The sequence below is a fragment of the Odocoileus virginianus genome, chromosome 13, assembly GCF_023699985.2.
Source record: "Odocoileus virginianus isolate 20LAN1187 ecotype Illinois chromosome 13, Ovbor_1.2, whole genome shotgun sequence".
NCBI lineage: Eukaryota > Metazoa > Chordata > Mammalia > Artiodactyla > Cervidae > Odocoileus > Odocoileus virginianus.
Window position 1 is genome coordinate 51,667,886 of NC_069686.1, and position 23,860 is coordinate 51,691,745.

The 23,860-nt window shown below is 35.8% G+C and overlaps 1 protein-coding gene across 9 annotated transcripts in view; it reads right to left on the reverse strand.

The window, feature by feature from the left end:
• R3HDM1 (R3H domain containing 1) overlaps positions 1-23,583 on the reverse strand; it is a 90,985-nt gene extending 67,402 nt beyond the window's left edge. For 7 of the 9 annotated variants that reach the window (XM_020879261.2, XM_020879260.2, XM_070476273.1 and 4 more), the window contains exons 1-6: positions 23,494-23,583; positions 21,833-22,043; positions 7,784-7,825; positions 7,246-7,335; positions 3,200-3,314; positions 2,108-2,186 (exon numbers count right to left, since the gene is read on the reverse strand). In XM_020879261.2, the coding sequence (XP_020734920.2) occupies positions 2,108-2,186; positions 3,200-3,314; positions 7,246-7,335; positions 7,784-7,825; positions 21,833-22,003 (497 nt within the window). In that variant the 5' untranslated portion in view covers positions 22,004-22,043; positions 23,494-23,583. The remainder of the gene's footprint in view (positions 1-2,107; positions 2,187-3,199; positions 3,315-7,245; positions 7,336-7,783; positions 7,826-21,832; positions 22,044-23,493) is intronic. The other 2 variants (XM_020879264.2, XM_020879263.2) reach the window with 1 other exon arrangement.
• Positions 23,584-23,860: the final 277 nt, after the last annotated feature.

A 23,860-nucleotide genomic window follows, 5' to 3' on the forward strand; every position in this document is an offset into this window, starting at 1 on the left:
CTTACTTCTCCTCTACCTTTAAGATATTGTTTTTCCATAGAATTTCATCCTTGTCATTTATTGCATCTCGCTGGCCAGACTCACAAAACAAGGATCACCTTTACTGATGACTCCTAATCTGTAACAGCATCCAGGCTCATTTACTTGAAAATCAGAGCTATATACTTAATCTTGCCACAGTGTTTCATTAGATACCTCAAACTATACTTATTTATAACAGAACACGTCTTACTTCACTCAGGCTTGTCCTTATTACCTCCCCTGTTAACGGGATTAACCGTCAGTCCAGCTGGAAACCTAGCAGCTGCTCTGTTCTAACAAACCATTACTATTCCATATCCAAAAAATCACCAAGTCCTGCCACGGGAGTAATTCTTAAATATCTTCTGAATAAGCCTTTTCCTCTCTGTTCTCCTACCCACACTCCCTGCTCATGATTCTCGGCCCCTCACTGATGAAGTAATCTTCCTAAAAAGGAAATCTCACTCTGGAATTACCCTATTAAAAATTCTGTCATGACTTCTCCACAGAGCATGCCATACTCAGTATTTCTCAAATGGTAGATGCACTACTGCATCTCAGCGAAGATGATTTTTAATTGTTCATCACATCCCTGGCTTCCCATCAGCACTCTTACTCAGTCAGTAACCACTCCAGTGTGTTGGTACCGATCTAGGTTGAGGACAACTGAAGTGGGTCGTCATACCTTACTAACAAACTCCCCATCACTTTCTGGAATTACTTGCTACATGCCTTCCTGCCAGAGCCAGTGTACAATCTTGTCTGCCTGGGTAAACCACCTCCCTCTCATACTGCTGTGCACTAGCAATGCTCTTGTCTCTCTCACGTTCTCATGCTCCCATTGAAAGCACTGTGAATTCAAAATTCAGCTCAGGCATTATCTTTTCAGTGCAGCCTTTCCAGATCCTCTCAGAGGTGGGATCCCATCACTGTGCTTTTATAGCACCCTGAAAAACTTCTTTTACAACATTTATTCTAATTATATATCATGGGGTTTCCATTTTGCCCTAGCACATAGAAAGTGAATATTTTAGGGTCAGAGATTATATTTTGCTCACCTTTATATCTACAAAGTTTAGCACAGTGCTGAGCACATGATAGATACCCAACGAACACCTATTCAATGGACTACTTTCAGTTGGGACCACTGAGGAATCAACTTGAACTGAAACAAAGAAGTCACGCAGAGTTGACTGACTTCACACTTACACTTCCTACTATAAGGAGACTGCTTTCCATTTTAGTGGTTCTCCATTTGGGATTAAACTTAAATGTGAAATAGAAAATCAAGTTGGTACCGAAAAAATAAATCCTCAATGAAATTAAAGGTGTATCTTGAAGTAAGACATGAGATAAGCCTCAGCAATATTGAAGAGACTTGTTCATGTTTTTTTACCACGTGTGCCTACCCAATGAACTAAAAATTTCACAAATTTAACCACCATTCTGGGGAGCTAACATCTAGAGGAGGGGTTCCTGACCTTCGAGTCTTCTACTCCAAGAATGGGTTGGTCAGATATTTTGTGAATAAACCTTTTTCTGGGAAGAATGCCTCAATGGGATCAATGACCTGCCAAAAAGTTAAAGTCTAGTACCCTGGCAAAACAAAGGATTTCACAATTAGTTAGTGACTCAAATAAGCACCTTATAATCTCTGGGTTGGAGGTTCATAAACTAAGCAAGAAGAAACAAAAATTCTGTATTCAGTTAAGTCCAGAAACTTGTTATAAGTGAATATACTGAGTAATTTGGCTGAGTGCTTTATCATGAGGTATATTTCTCTCATATTTCATGATTAATGATAACTCTTTAGTCTCAATTAAGACCAAAAATATCTTAGTGATTCTTTATTTCCCAAAATTCCTACAGAGTATGAATTATCTTTATATCATCATGATATACATAATGCAAAAAAGGTATTTACACATGTGTATATAGAGGCCAGCAACATCTTAGCCCTAAGAAACTGAAATGTTTCTAGTGTACTTCAAATATTCTAATCTTATTCTAACTCAGAAATGAAAACATATATAGCAAAATTATGGTACTCTAGAAGCAATGTAAACCTTATAAATTTAATTTTTACCTGGGATTGTTTTTTAATGTATTTACTAAAAATTCATGTAGATCTATGCCAGTTGAATCAGTGTATTCTTGACTGGAATCTAAAAAACAACAACACAAAAACCCAGTATAAAGTTGTTTGAAACAAATTCCTTTCCCTTCACACATGATGCATAGCAAATAAAATGAGATGCCCCACAATGAAAGAAAACTGATGAAGTAGGAAAATGGAATTTATGATGAATTCAGATGACAATTTTGCTACTCCTATATAATGAGTATGACATGGATTTATGTTAACTGCATGTTTATATACCTTCTTAAAAAGAAAACCTCTCTCTCATATGTGTCACTTTAATTTACTCTGAATTCTTAAAGATCCTTTTATATACTCACCATAATTCTCATATTCAAAAATGCCTCATTAAACAAGAAGAACTCAGAATAATTCAGACAGCAAACTGAGTCTGCTTAGTTCAGTTGCAAATATAAGAAGGTAATAATTTGGAGATATGCAGGAACTTTAGCTCTGAAAGAGTATTTATCATAAAAAATTTGCTTTCAAAAAGAAATTTTTTTTTTTTACAAATATTCATGTTTATTTCTTCTCCTTAAATGTAATATCCTTATGCTGTTTATAAAACTGGTCAACATAACTGTGTCTATAAATTTAAAAAGCATTTTTGTAGGCTTGTAGTGATATATGATGAAGTTCTTTAAAATTCACTCTGAAAAATAAACATCTTGGGTTTCCAAGAATATTCTTACTGCATACTAAACATTTTGGCATTAGCTCTTTGTATTGTAAGGAATTAAAAATACATATTTTTAATGGAATCAGTATTTAAATTATAGTGATTCCATTATTTTGAAACAAGAGACAGACCAATAAATGATCATGAGTTATCTTCCCTGGTGACTTTGACATGAGGTGCAGTTTTTTGGCTAAATCATCATCTGTGTCATGCCTTTTGCCCAGAACTATATCACCCCTTCAGTCTGTTCTAGATTAATTTTATTAGTAATATACTATATAAAATTATTCAAGGGGTAAAGGGTGGATCAATGGTGAAATAAAACCTTTGTTTAAAAAATACAGAAATAAATTGCAAACCTCTTGATAACATTTTTCTGGGCAACTTATCACTGGCTTTTTCTTTTTCTGCTTCATCTTTTGAGGGCTTCTCCTCTTTTTCAAATGATTGTGTTAACTGGATCTGAATTTTCTCCTGTTGGAAGGTAAAATCAGTTATTAAGTGAAAATATAAACATGATTCAGTTAATACCCCACATTTGTATTGGTGATTAACAAAACTGCATGGAGGAAAAAAAAAAGTTTTTATTTTATCCAACCAGATTCTTCAAGCAAGAAAATACAACTTACAACAGCTTTACCATGTTAATCAAACTATTGATTAAAAAATGTTAAAATTAATTTTTTGAGCTGAATATATCAATTGAAACATATCCCTTGAAAATACCAATTGAAAATTATCTTAAGAGAAAATAAATGTTTTTTATAATAGTTTCAATGAATCTACTTAAAACTCTTGAAGGATCAGAACAGAGGTCTTTTTAACCTATTTTTGCAATGGAGATACCACGGTCAAACGAAAGTATGATAATTATCATCACTCATGACAATAGGAACATATGAGTGTCAGGTTAACACTTACCAAAAACTAATTTTCTTAAGTATCCACTTTAAATTCATATTCCTTCATTTTCTTATCATATAAAACTGTAAGTAAAAACTTCAAAGCCAAATCCCAACTTTGATTATTTCCTGTTTGTGATTTACTATCCCTGTTCCTCCTCGAAGTACTACAAAGTTGTTTCAGAAAGATTTCAGACAAGATGATTTCCCTTAGTGATATGTAACATTCACCTGTAAAGTAACCATTGTCTAAGACTGAAAAGGAGAACTAATTTTACATTTTAAAACAATGTCATTACATGCAATTTCAGTACAGAAAGGAGTTACTAGAAATACAGCTGAAATAGGTTAAAAATCACATGGCTGTGATTATTCAGGCAAAGTTATAAAGACAGACAGACAAACTTCCAGAACATTTCTACTAAAGATAAAGGTGTAGCCTATAGAGATGTAGGCTAAATTGCTGTATACAGTTGTTCTTTAGTGATGGAGAATATTAATAAATAACTTCACTTTTCTGGGTGAGCGTTGGTGGTGGCAGTAGGCACAATAAGTCAATATTGAAGGGATATAAATTTCAAGATTCTGAAACTTGCAGCCACCAGGATTTCTATTAAACATTTTCTCCTCATAAATATATATATATATATTTTTTTTTTCAAAATGGAATTTGGCAGAAGAGTTTCAGATCTAATATATATACATATATATGTATATATACATCCCCCCCCATAGGGTTTCTGACTGCTATTTTTATCTTTTCTCAGTTCTGATTCCTATTTCATCTTAGTTCAAAGTTGTGCTCAGAATATAGGACAAAAGTGAGGCACTGGCAAATTCCACTAAAATGACAAAATATCTGCTTATGCCCTCCTTTGTCTTATTTACCAAACCTCATGTGTTAATCAACATCATGTATTCGTCAGTCATTTTTCTCATTATGACTCACTTTCTATTTTCCTTATATTTTTTAACTATAAAATAGATATTTAAAAATGAATCCCATAACCGTTTCAGAAGTAGAATATTTAGAAGTTTCCCTGACTTATAACTTCTATCCTGTTACTTAAGGATAATCTATGAAACCAAGGTTGGAAGAAAAGATTCCACATTAGACAGATATTAAACTATTTTATCAAGGTGAACTGTATTTAAAGATCTAGTAGACATAATGTAGCTAGGCATGTCTTCAGTTGGCACTGAGGCCTTGTTTTCAGTAGCAAATAAACAAGACATATTTTAATTTTAAAAGCCTAAGTCCTTATACATAAACTCTCTTGACTACAAATAACTGAAATGATACCACTATCTCCATGGGCAGCCATAATTCCTTTACTCTTCACTCTGTCACTGACACCAGTTATCGAGGTCATTGCCTTCTCATAAGCTCTCATCAGACAAAAGTGACATCTCTTTTTTAATTGCCTCTCAACCTTTCAAATAATGAGTTTTACTCCAGATTAATTCCTCAAAAATCACATTCTGAAGCAAGCGTTATTAGCTGGAAAGTGTCTGCTGTCAAGGATTAGATGCTAGTACATTTTATGAGAAATAATTTATTTTTCAATTCCCATTCAGGTGCAATTTAGTTAACTCAATGCTTGGAAAAAGACTTTCTATTAAAAAAGAGTATCTTTTGTTCATAGAAGGTAATAACAGGTTATTATCCCAAAAGAAAAACTTAACTGTATCCAAGAAAAATTGAAAAGTAATATATTATGTGGAACAACTGAACTTTGGCACAACCAGCTTATTCATTATCCATATGCTGCAACTCAGCTTTTTGAATAATATATACATCAATATACAACATATCCTCCTCATATTATTTCTTACATAAATTTTCACTAGACACATTTATGTAGTACTATAAGAACCTCCACCTCCCTTCCACCTCCTATCATAATTTTCAGATAGCTGAAATGTACCACATCAAACCAAAGATCATGTATGTTACACTTTTTCTCAAAAAGAAGACACTTTTTCTGGATTAACAGTCTTATGAACGTCTGACTCTTCTCATTTCCTCAATCTCCTTGGACAACTTATTCTACGGGGCTGATGGTGTAACATTTTGGACAACAAAATGAAGACATTAATTTTCAAAAAACCCCATTACACTGCCTATTGCTCAACCCTGAACAGGTATATTCATTACTCTGACATGTACAAAAGAACTTGTAAAACTGCTTTTAAAATACAATTTATTGAATTTTTTTCAGAGTGTATAAATAACTCTTCAGCCTCATCAACAAGCATGCAAAAGCCAAGTTAACATCTGAAAATGTTCTCCAGGCAATAGTTCTTGGTAAAATATTTTGAGCATATTTCTATTTTTTTGGAAGTTTACTTTTTATTGCTTAAAAATATGTTTTTATAGAATACATACAACTATCTTCTATTTATGTAAGATTTTAAATATAAATAAAGTAAATTTTGATCCCTATATTCCTTGACACTTTGTCAATAATCTATTAAAAAATCTTCTTATAGAAAATAAAAGCACATAGTGCTTTTTAAAAACAGAACACATTCTAAACATGTGACAACTACCTGCAGTATTTATAGTATAGTTTTGATGGCATCATCTTCTAAATCAAGGCAAAGCAGCAACAGTCTCTGCTTGAATCAACAAACATACAACTGGCATTAAAAAGGGGGCACAGAATCTGTCATAGCTCTTTTTTCTCTTTCTCCTTTATTCAATAATCTCTCTTAACCAAAATATTACCTCAATTCTTTGGAAACTAATTGTTAGGATACAGGGGGGACTTCAGGTTATTTAAACTCTTAAAAGTAGAACAAGCCACAAACAGCCAAAGTTACCACACTAATAAACATCGTTAAGGGGGTTCAAAAATAATTATATGTAAATATACAAGTGTAACATAAGACAAAGATCAATCTGTAGCTAAGATTAACAGAAAAGTAAAGTCATTGCATTAAAAAAATATATAAAAAGCAAAAAAAAAAAAATTCGTTGAGCCTCAGTAGTTCTATACTTTATAAACAACAGAATAAGAAATATTAGACAACTATTAGAGCCAAGCTATTATGAAGATTGGCTTCACCATGCATTCAGGTTAAGCAAAATGATACATATCAAGTGGAAGTCTTGGGTAGTCTCCCCTTCACATTCAAGAGGTGTTTGACAAATTTTTAAAAGCCAAAATCAAAAGGGAAAATTTCATCGCAATTACATTAACTGGAAGTACTACTTAAATATAACTTTTCCATAATAACTTAAAATTCCCCTGAAGCCATATTCTCTGTTAACTATATGATCTCTAAGTTTTTCCAGAGAGAAATCACTGCACCAAGCCTTAGACTTATTGGTAGTTTTACTCAGTAAAAACATATACAACACATGTACATGCACATACAATTTTTATTTAACATTATGAAAAAATATTCTCCAGGAAGCAGGCTTTTCCATTGTATCTTTGAATAATAATTGTTTTGTTTTGTCTATTGTTTTGGTGTTTTTTTTTTTTTTTTTTTACCTGGTTCTCCTGTGATATCTCTGCTGTAGGGGGTGGTGGAGATTCTTCACACACTGCAAGGCTCCGAACTAGCTTTAACTTTGAGCTTGACTGAAGAAAAGTATTTAAAATTAACGCTACATTTCATAAATCTAGGGCTAGAGTTTAAGTTTCTTTATAATAGTTTCTGCTGTGTATAGATGTAGGTGAAATGTGCAAGTTAAATATATCATTAGATACCATTAAAACTCTGTTATGAGGGAAAACAATAACTGCAGTTTTAAAAATAACAGCAATAGCAAGAATGGGAGTAACTTCAATCTCAAAACCCAAAGAATGATGAGAGCCATTTTCTCTACAGATAAAGAACCATTAAAGATATAAAAGCAATGCACAAAAGCGACTAGGCAAGACAAAAAACCCCAAATAAAACAAAATAAGCTTTCTGCCCCAAACGAAATGTGACAAAACTAAACTGAATGCAGCGCTGTATGAAAACAAAGATTCATCAAGCATGAGGGAAGGCCCTTGGCATGCCAGCACAAAATATTTACTATACCTTAGACCTTTTTCCTGTCTGTCCAAATGACTGCAATGGCCGCTGAATACACAAGAAAGATTTGCATTAAATTTCATACTGAAACAGAAAAATTGTTTCTCAGTTCATAATCCTAAACCACAGAGAAACTAACTGCACAAAGAATGGAAAATGAGGAAATCAGAGGTGGTTTCAAGTAAAGAAATATTGATTCCTCCCAAAAGCACACTTGTAGAAGATTTTCTAAAATCCTTCTGTGAGTTGGCCATGTTCTTTAAATGAGCAAACAGCCATAATTTCTGTGTCGACTGAGCTAAACTGAATTATAAGGTAATGTCTTAGTAGCAAAATAAAATACACACTTTTTGTATTCTGTAACGTATTACACTTTAGTCAAAGTTGGCGGCGGTGGGGTGGGGGAACCCACAAGAAACCCTGAGGAATTTTAAGTAGCTGTGCCTAGCAAAGTTCCAAACTTATGATACTAAAGACAAGGTTTCAAATGCCCATTGAATCAAAGTACCTCCACTTCTCTACTGAGCCTTTTTAGCGCTGTAGTTCACCATGCTAAAAGCCAAAATCAAAAGGGCAAACTTCATCGAAATTACATTAACTGGAAGTACTTAAGTATAACTTTTCCATAATAACTTAAAATTCCCCTGAAGCCATTTCTCAGCTAACTATATGATCTCTAAGTTTTTCCAGAGAGAAATCACTGCACTAAGCCTTAGGCTTATCGGCAATCTTGGTTGTACGTCACAGTACAACCCCAGTTTATCAGTCAGAATCCTATTTGTCTGGTCAAGGGTAAGACAATGAAGTAGAAATGAAGAAAAGTGAGCAAAGTTCCAATATGCATGTTCAGCTTAACCACCAGATCATCAATCACACAACTGGAGAACAGGTGACTGGCTCTGGTCTGTGATACCAGGCTTTGGTTTGAGAAAACAGCTGAAGGGCTTGTGAACTGGACTCTGGAAGATTTTCTTTGCTTCCATCTCTTTCTAATCTACCTCTCTAACCCCAAACCCAAACAGTACAAGGCCTAGGTATCCATCACTTAAACTCATTAAAACCAAGGAGCCAGTTTGATACCAGTCATAAAACAAAGTCCTTAATACCTAGATTAGTATGTTTCACGTAAGAATAAAAGCCACCATTTCATTCCAGAATCCGAAAAGGCCTTCCTTGTCGAACCAACAGAAACAAGAATCTATAGCACCAGTGTGGTCTGTCTCCCATTTTGAGGTCAAAGTTCTTGAAATAAGAAGCACTGTACTCTTGGGATTTTGACCCTGGATTTATTCAACAGTAAAAATTAGCAGTACCAATGACAAAAGAAAAACAGAAAAAAAAAAAAAAAGAAGAAATGACTTTGTTTCTTCAAGAGAAGAAATGATACGGATGCACGCACAAAAGTTCATGACAGTGCTGGCTAAGAGAACTTCATGTTGGTCTGTGTTCTATTTACTCACTTCTTTAATTTAGTCAGGACAATTTCTGTTACCACTACATACAGAATTAAAAGAGGCTATGCTACATAGAGTAAGGGTTTACAGAAAAAAATTGGAGAAAAACCAATAGATAAATATGAGCAAAATGCACATGACTAAATAAGTTCTAAGGAAAACAACTAATGATTTACTTTAGCCTTCTGATTTAATCCCTCACAATTCTAAGTATCAATGGCACAACACTTTCTCTTATAATTTTATTTTTTAATGAAAAAAAAAAAAAAATCATTAACTGGCAAGTAAAAACTGCATTCATATGCTGGACCAGATTCAAATTTCTAGCTTTGCTTCTTATGAATAGGTGACCCTAGTCAAGTTATGTCATTTTACTTTCCTTGTATAGAAGTTCATACTACTTGTCTTAATTCTCAAAGTTCTTGAAAGAGTTCAGTGAAATGGTAGATTTAAAAAATGAGGGACTTCCCTGGTGGTCTAGTGGTTAGGACTCTGCTCCCAATGCAGGGAACCCGGGTTTGATCCCTAGTCAGGGAACTAAACTGCACATGCTGCAAGTAAGACCTGGTGCAACCAAATAAATATAAAAAAATATTTTAAAAAAAGAAAAGGGCTTTGGGGAGGCTGTACACTGTCCCTATAGTAATGGTTCAGAATTTTCATAGATTTACACATGCTTTAAATGTCTCCATTTTAACTCCTAAGAGCTCTTTGATGAAGGAAGATTAAACCAGAGAGGCAAAATTATCTCAGTGTGACTTAACATGTTCTAAGTTCCTGCTACATGCCAGACTCTGTGCCAGGTAGTAGGCTTATAAAGATGAATAAGACACAGATGTTGGTCTCAAGAGCCTTATAGTCCAGGATCAGAGTTACTAAATAGTCACACAGAACCCAAGATCTTCAGAATCTTAGTCCCATGAACTTTATATCACACCTATTAAAAAACCTTCCTGTGAGTCAAATACTATTTGTGATTGACAGAATTCTAAAGATAGCCTTCTAACATTTCCCTCCTCTGGTATATTAATGAAATGCTAATCTAAATAAGGTTGTGAAAGAATTTTGCACATGTAATTAAAGTACCAAGTCAGTTGCTCTTAAGATAGAGATAATTCAGCTGGGTCTGACCCGAACAAGCGAGCCCTTTAAAATTTCTTTGGTTGGGAGTGGGGCAGCAGGTCAGATTCAGAGGGTGAGAAGGACCTGACACTGCACTGCTGGCTTTGAAGATAGAGGGGACAGAAGAGGACTACAGGCAGCCTCCAGGGGCACAGAGTGGCCCGTGGCCAAAAGTCAGCCAGGAAACACGGACCTCAGAGCCCAGCTGCCAAACACTAAGGCGCTGCTGTTGTTGGTATGAGTGTGAAAACAAACTCTTCCCCAGAGTCTTCAGATTAAGGGCCCAGACTGGCCAACACCTCTGCTTTCAGCCTTGAGAAACCCTAAGCAGAGAACTCAGCTGAGCTCAACCGAACTCCCAACTTACATAACTATGAGTTGAAAACTGGACATTGTTTTAATCCTCTAAGTCTGCGGTGATATGTTATGCAGCAATAGAAAGCTACTACATAAGTAAAGCATAAACTGCCAAAGTGGCATTATTCAATAAAAATCACTTATTATTTCATATCAAATGACAAAGATACTAATTATATAATAAATACCAGAAAATCTGCCATATACACACAAGCACACACAACAGAGAAAAGAAGTTTGGCTTTAAATAAGAATGAATTATTTCTAAAGTGGATTTTATTATTTAAAGCATGCCTTTCACTTTTCCACCCCCATTCCACTCCACCCTCCCACCATCCATGTAGCCTACACATATTTGGATTTTAGCTCAGCCCAAGCCAAGCCTCCTTCTCAATTTTTTTTTTTTACTGTGGAGAAGTACATATAAAATATACCATTTTAATCATTTTTAAGTAGTTCAGTAGTATTAAATATATTCAAAATGTTGTGTCACTATCCACACACCATATCTGTAGCTCTTTTCATCTTGTAGCCATTAAACATTACTCCCCATCTTCTCCCATTCTAACCCCTGGTGACTACCATTCTACTTTCTGATTTTGAATTAAGTACCTCATGTTAGTGGAATCACAAAGTGCTTATCTTTTAATGACTGATATTTCAGTTAGTGTAAGTATAATAAACTCCATGTTCATCCATGTTGCAGCATATCACATAATTTCTTTCTTTTTTAAGGCTACATGTTATTCCATTGTATGTATATTTCATATTTTGCTTATCTATTTATCTCAAGATAAATGCATTTGGCTTGACTCCATGTTTAACTATTGTGTTTAATGCTGCTATGAATACGGGTGTATAAATACCTCTTCAAGATTCTGCTCTCAATTCTTTTGGTATATATCCGGAAGTGTAACTACTAGATCACAGACTAATTCTATTTTTAATTTTTTTAAGAACTGCCATTCTGTTTCCCATAATGTCTGTATCATTTTAAATTCCCAACAGTATACAAGAGTTCTAATTTCCCCACATCCTTGCCAACACTTGTTTTTTCACTTTTTGACAGTGGCCATCCTAAAGGTGTAACGTAGTATCTCGTACTTCTGATCTGCGTTTCCATAGTGATTAGTGATGTTAAGTATCTTTTCATGTACTTACTGGCCATTTGTATATCTTCTTTGAAAATGTGTATATTTAAATCCTTTCTCCATTTTTGAATTGGGTTGTTTGGGGTTTTGCTGTTGTTGTGTTTTAGGAGTTCTGTATATATTATGGTTATAATATCTTCTCAGACAAATGATTTGCAAATATTTTCTTAGTCTATGGATTGTCTTTTTATTCTAGAGTCCTTTGCTGTAAAAAATTTTTAAATTCTCATTAAGTCCAAAATGCCTGCTTGTGGTGTGACAGCCAGGAAATCACTGCCAAATTCAATGTTGTAAAGCTTTTGTCCCATGTTTCCCCCCACCTCTTAAGAGATTGTGATTTTTTTTTTCCAATTTGGTACTCTGATTAGAAAAAGAACAATGCTAATCATGCTTTATTATGCTAATCAGAGTACCAAATTTTGACACTCCGATTAGAGGAAGAACATGAGATCAGTGAGAATAAACACTGAATTATTACTAAAATACTGTGATATAGCTTTACACTGATTGTACAGGGAAAAAAATAACACTGGAGTTAAGGCAATAACCACATGTGCAAACCAAATACATTATCGTGACATAGTCTTCAATAAAAAGCTTTTTCCTTAGGTGATGATTAATGTTGTATGTGGGTCAGTCTTCATCTTGAAGGATTAGCTTTGAATGGCTTCATTAAAAAGATCTCTCTTACTGGCCCACAATGGTCAGAAGTAGCCTTTGATGATCTCCTCTCATGTCATTTGAAACTACTGGGTAGAGTCTTCTGATACATTTGACTGAACAACTGTTCTACTGGGTTGGGCAAAAAGTTCCTTTAGGGCATTTCCATAACATACGCATAAACCTAAACCAGCTTTTTGGCCAACTCAATACATGTTATATGATCAATATCACTTCAAGGGGCCACAATCCTGACCAGCGTGAAGTCGTCTGTGCCAGCATCTTTCACAGAACCGTCTCAGCAAAGGAAGTTGGGTGGCTTGGGGGAAACTGCAAGATGGTCTTCAGAATACTTTCAACGTATCTGGAAAACTCAGGGCTAATATAATGCTTAATAAATCTCCATTAGCCATCTTGGAATAAGTCTCCACAATAGCTTTCAGCTAAAGAAAGCTTCTTGTGGCATGAATCAAGATAAAGTAAGATTCACATGTCCCAAGTATTCTCCCCTTACCAGCTTGATAAAGACACTGAGCATCTTCCTGAGCCAACTGGTGGTTTATTTGTGTGTGTGTGTGTGTCTGTGTGGCACTTTACTTAACCCTTTCAAACCCAACCAACTTAAGATCAACCTGGTGTCTTATCTGGCTCTCATCAGTCAAGTTTCACAAAATAAAAAGCAAGTCCCACTCCACGGTGGCCCCTTGGAGTGTCCGCGTTTCAGCAAATGTTGAAACTTATACAAGACTCAAAAGGGTTGAGTTCACTGTAAAACGCACTGAAACACAGACGCTACTTGCAGGGGAGCTGGGCCCAAACACGGTTGGGAAGATCATGAATGGGCAGCATGGTGCTCCAGAGGTACAGAAAGGCAGAAGGCTAGGGCTGAGTCCTGCCTGTGCCACTGGATCTCCAGGTGACACTGGCAATTCACTGAAATAAGTCTCTGAAAAAGGGAGGGTTTGTGGGACTCAATTTTGAGTTGCAACTCTTGAGTTCTATGGCTCTAACGCCAAAATAGTTGGTCATAACCTTGAGCTCCTCTAGCCAATTCGGGATCCTTTTTGGAAGAAATGTCATCACAAAGCATCTTTCCTCTGGGTATTTCTCCCTCAGGTTCATGAAGGATGGTGGTGATAAAGGTAACTTTCACAAAGGTCTGCAGTTTTCAAATGGAAACCCAGCCACCCTGAGGCCAGCAATAAACACTCTTGCCCTAGACCTGAGCACTGACTCTTTTCTTAGAAATACCATTCTCTCTCTGGTAAAAGTGAGATGTTTCAGCAACTTTCCTCCCACTGTGGAGACAAGATCAGCATGTCTTCTCTGCAATGTATGTTTTCGCTGTGGGCATCACACAGGGCCTGTCATCCTGGAAGACACCAAGCGGCAGGGAGTATGGCTTCACTAATCATTTGATTAGAGTCACTTTCACAGCTTAACAGTTGTTTTCTTTTATCAGTGCTGTTCAACGTACTGCCCACAGACCTGTCAATGGGTAATACTGGCATCACCTGGGAGCTCGCTGAGATGCAGATCTTGGCAGTCTCACCCAACACCTTCTTCAGTCTCTTTTGTGGTTCTGCAGTCTTCAGCCTTTGCCCTTCTTAAAGTTGCTGACTTTATAAATGGCTCCAGCAGTTCTGGTACCAGTCCTTTCCCTCTTGGGTGTGTAGCTTATAACAGGCACCCTCAGGCAGTGGGATGTCTATAGAGGCAGGCCTGGGGACTGAGAAAGCTCTCTTGGCTGGCCCCTTTGGTGTTATGTCTAAGAAGTCATCACCAAAATCAAGTCATGAAGCTTTCTTCCAGTGTTTTCTTCTAAGACTTTTAGAGTTTTATAGCTCTTAGAGGTCTTTGATTCATTCTGTGGTAATTTCAACATACAGTCTTAGGTAAAAGTCCAACCTCATTCTTTTGCCTGTGCATATCTAGTTTTCCCAGCACCCTTTTTAAAAAACTGTCCTTTCTCCATTGCCTTGGCACTCCTATCAAGAATCATCCGATCATATATGCAAGAATTTATTTCTGGACTCTCTAGTCTATTCCACTGGCCTATGTGTCTGTCTTTATGCCAGCACCAGACTGCTTTGATTACTGCAGCTGTGTAGTAAGTTTTGAAGTCATAAACTGGTCCCTCCAGTTTTGTTCTTTTCCAAGAATGTTTTGACTATTCCAGGTCCTTTGAAGTCCCACATGAATTTTAGAATGGGATTTTCTATTTTTGCAAAAATGACATTTGATTTTGACAGGAATTGCACTGAATCTTTAGATCACTCTGGGCAGTATCAACATTTTAACAATACTTATGTTTCCAATTCATGACAATGGATGCATTTCAATTTAATTATGTCATATGTAATTTCTTTCAGCAATGTTTTGTAGTTTTCACTGAACAAGTCTTTCACCCCTTGATTAAGTTAATTCCCAAGTATTTCATTCTGTTTAATCCTTCTGCAAATCAAACTGCTTTTGCAATTTCCTTTTCAGATTGTTCACTGTTAGTATATAAAAATGCAACTGATTTTGGTGTGCTGACTTTGTGTTCTGCTACTCTAGTTAAATTCATTTATAGGAATAGTGTGTGTGTGGCAATAGAAACATTACTAATCAAAAACTCTTTGTATAATTACTTGGGACCATACCAACAATTCAGAACTTCATAGCAATTATGTGGGAAAGTGAACTGCTTGAGATTAATGTGACAGATTGCTTGAATTAACTTTAAATAATTCTTAACAAAGTAGTCATAAAAATTCTTAAAAGATTATAGTCCCTAATAAAACTGAATAAAAAACACAATCAACACTGTCATACAAGCAAAATTATTTATACAAGAAGTGGTCAAAAAACTTTCTATTAATTAAGATAATATCTGCTTGGAAACATTCAAGGAGATGTCTAATGTCTGCTGACCTCTCTCCAGCTTGACGATATTATTGTTATTATTATCATGGCTTATGCAGCTTTATGAAGAAAAAATCAATTACTAGCAGAGCTATTAGTTCTGGCATCATTTATTCAGTGCTATATTAAACATTGTATTCGAAGATAGATTAACAGCTCCAAGACTCCTAACAATATATACATAAAAATTACAAAATGTTTGAGACCCTGTTTTGGAATACAAAGGGTGTTTGACTTCCAATTTTCACTCTCTGCAGAACAAGAACAGGTCATTACTCTATTGACATGCATAAAATACGTCACATTTTCTGTACTGCTGATGTTATAAATTCAACACCAATTCTCTAGCACATCAGTTATGAACATGAAGCATATCACGTAACCTCAAACCTCTAACAGTGGAAGGTTTAAACAAGGATGGATGCTGCTAGAATAATGCTGCTTCCTTTGATGTGACAACTTTAGTATCTATCTCCCTCCCCCTCAGATGACTCTTCAGCATGATAAAGCAGAGTGAGGAATGGTTTCAGTCTCATAACCAAGTTAGAATGAAGAAACTGGCCATGTGATACACATGCCCCATTAAAAAAAAAAAAAAATTTGCACTTTGGGCAACTGTCCTCTTGTAACTACTTTATAGTTTCTAGAAGCATTTGTTGTCTGAAGATAGAACTTAAGGTCTTCTCAAATAAGCAAATGAATGAATGGATGGAGGTAAACAAAAAATAAAATGAAAAAAGATGAGACCTGACAGGAAAGCACCCAGATAAGAAAATAAAAAAAGGAACAATAATTTAAAGTTTATTCCAGCTATAATGAAGGTTTTTCTAACTTTAAGGTAGCATCATCACATGGCACAGTTCTGAGTCCATTCCTGAGATCCTCAGTAGTGCTTATCTCTGTTTAACAGATCCGTGCAATCTCTGGCACCAGGGAATCATCTAGGTTTGAATCACGTATTAGTGAACAAATGGATAAAAGAACAATTTATATAAATAATATCTTTAACAAATAGTAGAAAATCATAAGAGTTCTTAAAATTTTATACTATGACATCCCTTCATTCAAAAATTAGTTTTCCTCAATAAAATACTAAAGGGATGGTCAGGAAATTAAGACTTGGAAACGGATGAACTATTTGCTTCCTTAAGAAAACATTTCCATTTTACCAAGTCACTTTTAATCAGCACATACATCTAAATTTGAGTAAAAATAATAGTTGCTGTTTAAAATGAGGCCTTTAGGAAGTATCTTAGAGGTAGAAAAAGAAGATGAAATGTCTACTAGTATCTTAGAAAAAAAGGCATTTCATAATAGGTAACTCCATATTAAAACGTAACTATACAAAACAGATTTTTTTTAAAACAGGACACTCTATTCCCTTTTCATTCTTAAAAGAGTTGACTTATTTATATGAAAACATAAAAATTTTTTTCTAATTTTATCTACTTCCACTCCTAATTTCCATTACTTAAATCTCTGTGTACATTATTTTGACTGTAAACCCCTTGCCAGATACCTTGCATAGAGGCATACTGAACCTCAAAATCTCCAAGCAGAGTAAATATATCCACATAAAAGTAAAATCTTAATAAACATTTGAATAAACAAGGAATACAGCATTTCAGTGGATTAACATAAAACAAACTCTCATATTCTCTTTGTTCCTCTTCCCAGTCTTTATATTCACCATGCTATATGGAGCGTGATATGAGAGACCAGGCCCATTTTTCCTTATTACACTATTTCCTTGCCATGGAATAGGTTTTCAGTAAGTGTTTGCGGCATGAAATTCTCCTGCAGTATGAACCACTGAGCCACGATTCAATAGTGGTCATCAGAACTTTTTTGTGTTTACTGCCAAGAGCAGCAAGAGACATGGCAGAAAATGTAATACAAGCACACCTCGTTTCACTGTGCTTGGCAGATACTGTGCTTTTACAAATGGAAGGTTTGTGGCAACCCTGCTTCAAGCAGCACCGTTTTTCCAACAGTGTTTGCTCTCTTTGTGTCTGTCATGTTTTGGCAATTATCACAATATTTCAAACTTTGTCATTATTATTTTATTTGTCATGGTGATCTGTCATCAGTGACCTCTGATGTTACTACTGCAATTATTTTGGGGTGCCTCAAACCACACCCACATAAGATGGCAAGCTTAACCAATAAATGTGGTGTGTGTTCTGACTGCTCCGCCAACCAGACAGCTGTTGCCAGTCTCTCCCCCTCCCCAGGGACCCCTATTCCCTGAACCACAAAGATGTTGAAATCAGGCCAGTTAATAATCCTACACTGGCATCTAAGGGTTCAAGAGAAGGTAAGAGTCATATCTTTCTCAGTTTAAATTGAATGCTAGAAATTAAGCATAGTGAGGAAGGTATGCTGAAAGCTGAGACAGGCTGAAAGCTAGGCCTGTTTGCCAAACAATTATTCAAGTTGTGACTACAAAGGAAAAGTTCCTGAGGGAAATTAAAAATGTTACTCCAGGGGAAAACATGAATAAAAAGAAAGTGAAACTTCCTTACTGTTTGATATTGAGAAAGTTTTAGTGGTCTGGATAGAAAATTAAACCAGCCAAAGCCTAATTTAGAGCAAAGCCCCAACTCTCTTCAGTTCCATGAAGGTGGAGTGAAGTGAGGAAGATGTAGAAGTTTAAAGCCAGCAGAAGTTGGTTCACAGAATTTAAGGAAATCTCCACAGCATAAAAATGCAAGGTGAAACAGCAAGTCCTGAAGCAGAAGCGGCAGCAAGCTAGCCAGGTCTAACAGCCTTCTGTTGGAAAAAGACGCCATCTAGGACTTCCACAGCTAGAGAGGAGAAGTCAATGACTGGCTTCAAAGCTTCAAAGAACAGGCTGATTTTCTTATTAGGGATTAACACAGCTGGTGACTTTAAGTTGAAGTCAGTGCTCATTTACCACTCTGAAAATCCTAGGGCCCTTAAGAATTTTGCCTGTGCTCTATCAATGGAACAACAAAGCTTAGATGATAGTACATTTATTTACAACATGGATAACGGAATATTTTAGGTGCATTGTTGAGAGCTACTGCTCAGAAAAAGGATTCCTTTCAGAACACTAATGCTCATTAACGACACACCTAGTCACCAAGAGCTCTGATGGAGATATACAAGATTCATATTATTTTTATGCCTGCTAACACCACAACATCATTCTGCAGCCCATGGATCAATGAGTAATTTCAACTTTCAAGTTCTTTCAATTTCTTAACTCTTATTACTTTAGAAATACATTCTGTAAGGCTATAGCTGCCAGAGATAGTGCTTCTTTGGATGGATCTGGGCAAAACCCAGAAAGCCTCTGGAAAGAGTCACCAACCAAATGCCACTGGTGATTCATGGGAAGAGGTCAGAATAGTAACATTGATAGGAGTTTGGAAAAGTTTCATTCCAACCCTCACGGATGGCATTAAGGGGTTCAAGACTTCAGCGGAGGAAGTAACTGCATATGGAGTGGAAACAGAGAGAGAGTTAGAAGTGGGGCCTGGGGACCTTCCTGGTGGTCCAGTGGTTAAGAATCTGCCTTGCAATGCAGGGGACATGGGTTCGATCCCTGGTTGGGGAACTAATATCCCAGTCACAGGGTTAACTAGGCCCATGTGCCTCAACTACTGAGTCCATACAACACAACTGGAGAGAAGCCTGTGCAGCTCGACAAAGATCCTGCAGGCTGCCACTAAGACCTGACAAGGCCAAAAATAAATAGATAAATATAAAAAAAAAAAAGAGAGAGAGAATGAAAAACACTATCCTTAAAAAAAAAAAAGTGGGGCTTAAAGATGTAGCTGAATTGTTGTCATCTCATAATAAACCTTTAACAGATGAGGAATTGCTTCCTGTGTGGGGTGAGCAAAGTAGTTTCTTGAGATGGTATCTACTCCCAGTAAAGATGCTGTGAACATTACTGAAGTGACAACGGATTTAGAATATTATATAAACTTCACTGACGGAGCATCGACAGTCTGAGAGGACCGACTCCAATTTTGAAAGAAGTTCTACTGTAGGTAAAATGCTATCAAACATCACTGCATGCTACAGAGAAACTGGACATGAGAGGAAGTGTAAATTTATGCAGCACATTTCAATGCCGTATTTTAAGAAATTGCCTGTAACCTTTAGCAACCACCACTCTGATCAGTCAACAGCCACCAATATCAAGGCAAAACACTCCAACAGCAAAAAGATTATGATTTGTCAAAGGTTCAGATGATGGTTAGCATTTTTACCTTAGCAATAAGGTATTTTTAATTAAGGCCTAACTATTTTTTTTTTTTTCTATTTTTTTTTTATATACATAACGCTACCGCATCCTTAACAGACTACAGTATAGTTTCTTTACATGTGCTGGGAAACCAAAAAATCTGTGTGACTCACTTTAATGTGTTATTTGCTTTACTGCAGTGGTCTGGAAACAAACCTGCAATAAATTCAGTGTATGCCATAATCTAAGTTAATCACCTGTTGAGAAACATGACCTGGAAGAGTGAACCTTAGGTGTAGAAAAGAGACTAGAAAGATATCTTTTACCATTTCAATCACAAAAGCAATAGAATTTAAGCATTTTCTCTGATCCAATCAGGATACTGACTTTCTGCCATCAATGGGTGTACTGATGGCAGGCATGACAATTTTTTGTTTTAAAAAGTGCTATTTCTAAAAATGACTAGAGAAACTGTTATTCCTCCAAATCTCTTAGGTAATAGCCACCTGACCACACTTAAGCAGTGGGATCTAAATGCTTTTTTACTGCTGTATGAGTTGATATCATTTTCTAACACATTTCTGGCACATAATGAAGAATAAAGTTTTTGAGTGAATTAAAGAATAAAACAACCTTTCAAAGAACCTTCTTAATTTATTATAAAAAAATAAAGTATAAATTTTGGCACAAAGCCTTCAAGGTCTTTAGGATGTAGAAAGAATGATAAGAGTATTTTTCTCCCCAAATAGAATTCTTTATTTCTAGGGCTAACTAAAACAGAAGTATAAGACACAGTATTTTAATTTAACAGTTTATGGGCTTCCCTGGTGGCACTAGTGGTAAAGAACTCGCCTGCCAATGCAGGAGACATAAGAGACACAGGTTCCATCTCTGGGTTGAAAAGATCCCCTGGAGAAGGAAACGGCAACCCACTCCAACGTTCTTGCCTGGAGAATCCCATGGACAGAGGAGCCTGGTGGGCTATAGTCCATGGAGTCACAAAGAGTCTGACACAACTGAAGTGACTTAGCAGTATAGGGCTAACTAAAACAGAAGTATCAGACAGTATTTTAAGTTAACAGTTTATGGTAGATTAAAGGTCTTTCCTACTGAGAGACAGGGTCAAATGCCCCTTCCCCTTGAATCTGGGCTGGCTTTACTAACAAGTGTTATCAAAAGACAACAGTGGAAGTGAAATTCTGGGACTTCTAAGCCTAGGTCACAAGGATGCTTGCAGCTTTGTTTGGCTCTTGGAACATTCTTTCTGAAACCCCTGAGCTGCCTATAATGAGTCTGATTACCTGGGCCGATTGTGTTGGAGGCAATCAAGGTATGTGATCCTAGTTCTAGCTCAGCCTACATTCCAGCTGTTGCCATCAACAAGCCAGATAAGTGAGCAAAACAGTTATGGACCTTCCAGGCCAGCCCACCTGACATTTAAATATCAGTGAGGGATCTCGTCTGATACCTTGTATGGACAAGATTCACTTAGTCAAGCCATTGCTCCATTTCCTGACACACAAATCATGAGATATTAAAAAAGAAAATGCTATTTTAAAATTGCAAACCCTTATTTTGTGATCATCCATTGTACAGCAACAAATAATAAGAACACATAAAAGTAAGCATTGTTAAGGACTACTTGACACAATTTTTACCTACCTGGAATCTGTGGACCATCATCAATTTTCATCTATGCCTGGAATTAAAAGCCTTCTCAGTGGTTAGTGCTAGGTCATCATACATGTGTAGCATCAAAAGCCTCAAGTGACCTTTTTTTCTTCACCAATCTTTTTTCTCCCTCAGTCACAGCTGATTGATTACTTCCCCAGGGCTGTTTTTGCCAAGAGAACTCCTGCAGTTTCAATCTCTCTATTCTAATCTCTAATCTTAGGTTATTTTGAACTCTCACAACACTGATAGGTGCAAAATGGAATGAAAAAGTGTAAAGCCACTAGAAAAACAATATTGGCCACATACAAGTAAAAAGAAATAGGTGATACAAGCAAATCAAAGAGCTAAATTCAACAAGTTAATCCAGATGACCACCCAAAGCAGCTGGTAGGCATGTCACAAAGGGTCACCTTACCCTTATACAATTCTTAAAGTGAGTTTAGTATGAAAAGTATAATTATGTATTATTGAATATTTAATACTTGTAGCCAGAAGAAAAAATCTTGTTTACCTGCAAATCAATATTGTTGTCAATACAACGTTCATTCTTCTCTGCCAGAATCTTCCCATAGTTTTCTGATTTGGTAACATTTTCAACTCCAGTTGTATCTTTCACTTCTGCCTCCAAATCCTTCATTGTTTCAGTTTCATTTTTTATAGTAACAGTATCAGACATCCTCATTAGCAAAGGTTATTTTAGAATTCTACAGGGAACTTGAAGCCTTAGCAAGCAAGAAAAAAATTTTAATTCAGTTTGAGACATCCTTTACATTTAGTTGGTATACAACATTGACTAAGTATCTTCTATGTTCCAGGAATAATGTCAAATATACACAGATAAATGCAAAATTCCTGCTTCCAACGGGCATACAGTTTAGTGGCAAGTATATCCAAATTAAAAAAAATCATAAGACAATGAGATAAGGGATATAATAAGAATATGAGGTGATTTTGATGTGCACACCACTGTGAAAGTTCATAAGAAACATTAAGGAATATGTCCTATCCAGATGAAAGGTAATGGATGGAGAGTTATAGATATATACTTGGTTGACATCAGAAACCTTTTTATCTGAAGCGATATTATGAGTATTGTCCCGTGGAAAAAAATCTTCCTGTCATAGCTTCAGAGTTCATCTAGCATTCCTAAAATTTCTAATTTCTTAAATTAACCTGGAATTCCAAAAGGAAGTAACTTAAAAAATAGCGACATTCTATACAAAACACAGTTGTGAATTTGCACTAATAACTGTCCAGCATTATGAATCAAGCATTGAAAACTCTCCTGATTTACGTGACTCAGGGCCAAACAACATACATTACCAGATGCTTTAGTACTTCAGAGGAGATCAAATACAAAAGGAGCCAATATGTTTCATATCTTCAGTGATTTTAAGACAACAATGGGAACTTTTACACTGAATATCAAATAGGAACTTATCAGATAAGGCTCTCATTTTAGGACATGTGAGATATGTGAACCTGAAGAGCAGAACTTATACACCATTTGCTACTTTTTTCTAGACTTATTGAGATGTAACTGAGACATAATAACATATAAGCCTAAGGTGTACAATATGATAATTTGATACACATATATATTGTGAAATGAGTAATGCAATCCATCACCTCACATAATTAAATTTGTATGTGTGTGTGGTAAGAACAACCTATTTCAAAACACATCAGAAAAATGAAGAGGAACTGATGGACAGGTAGAGGGATGGGTACAGATGGACAGATGCAGGTTAAAGCAAGTATAATAAAATGTTGATGGTAGAACGCAGGGGTGGTTGTTCAACCGGTTATTAAATGGTTGTTCACTGTAAAATTCTTTCAACTTCTCTGCGTTTCTAAAAATTTCATAATTAAATCTTGAGAAGGGAAAAATCCAGTGGATCTTGTTTTTTCTATATGGAAAATTCAGGAGTTATTTTCCTAAAAGAATTTTTTGCCATGAAATACCTAAACCTATCTTAGGAATCCATAAATACATCTGAAAAGCTTAAAAAAAAAGTCTTTCTTGATTATATTCATAGCAAGGTTAAGTGATTCATTCTTAAAACAGTAAAGTTACTAAGGGGGAAGGGCTTATTTAAAGTACTCTGATTGCTTATGATTTTGAAAGAAAAATCTATAATTTTTCTCAAATGATAAGAGAGTTTAGGTTACCTGATGTGTCCTATGGATTTGGGATTGTGGTGTTCCACAAAAATAAAATAAAATAATCCAAGGTTCTTTTTCACAGTTGTCAGCCAGGATGTCAATTGTCTTGACCCATTTGGAATCTGGCAGGAGGAGTCCCATGTCCTTGTCACCACTGTAGATTCCCGGACTGAAATGGACTGTCTTGGATCAAATATATCATACCTCTCAGCAGCCTAAAATTAAAACAAAATATTTTAACAAAGTAGCCAAGGGAAATGAAATACTACACAGTAATTTGGAAATTAAAAATACTACTGTTGGTGACTTTACTGTTTTCTTTCCCTAAACAAGGGCCGGAACACTTAGTTCTAGACAATTCTGACATACACTT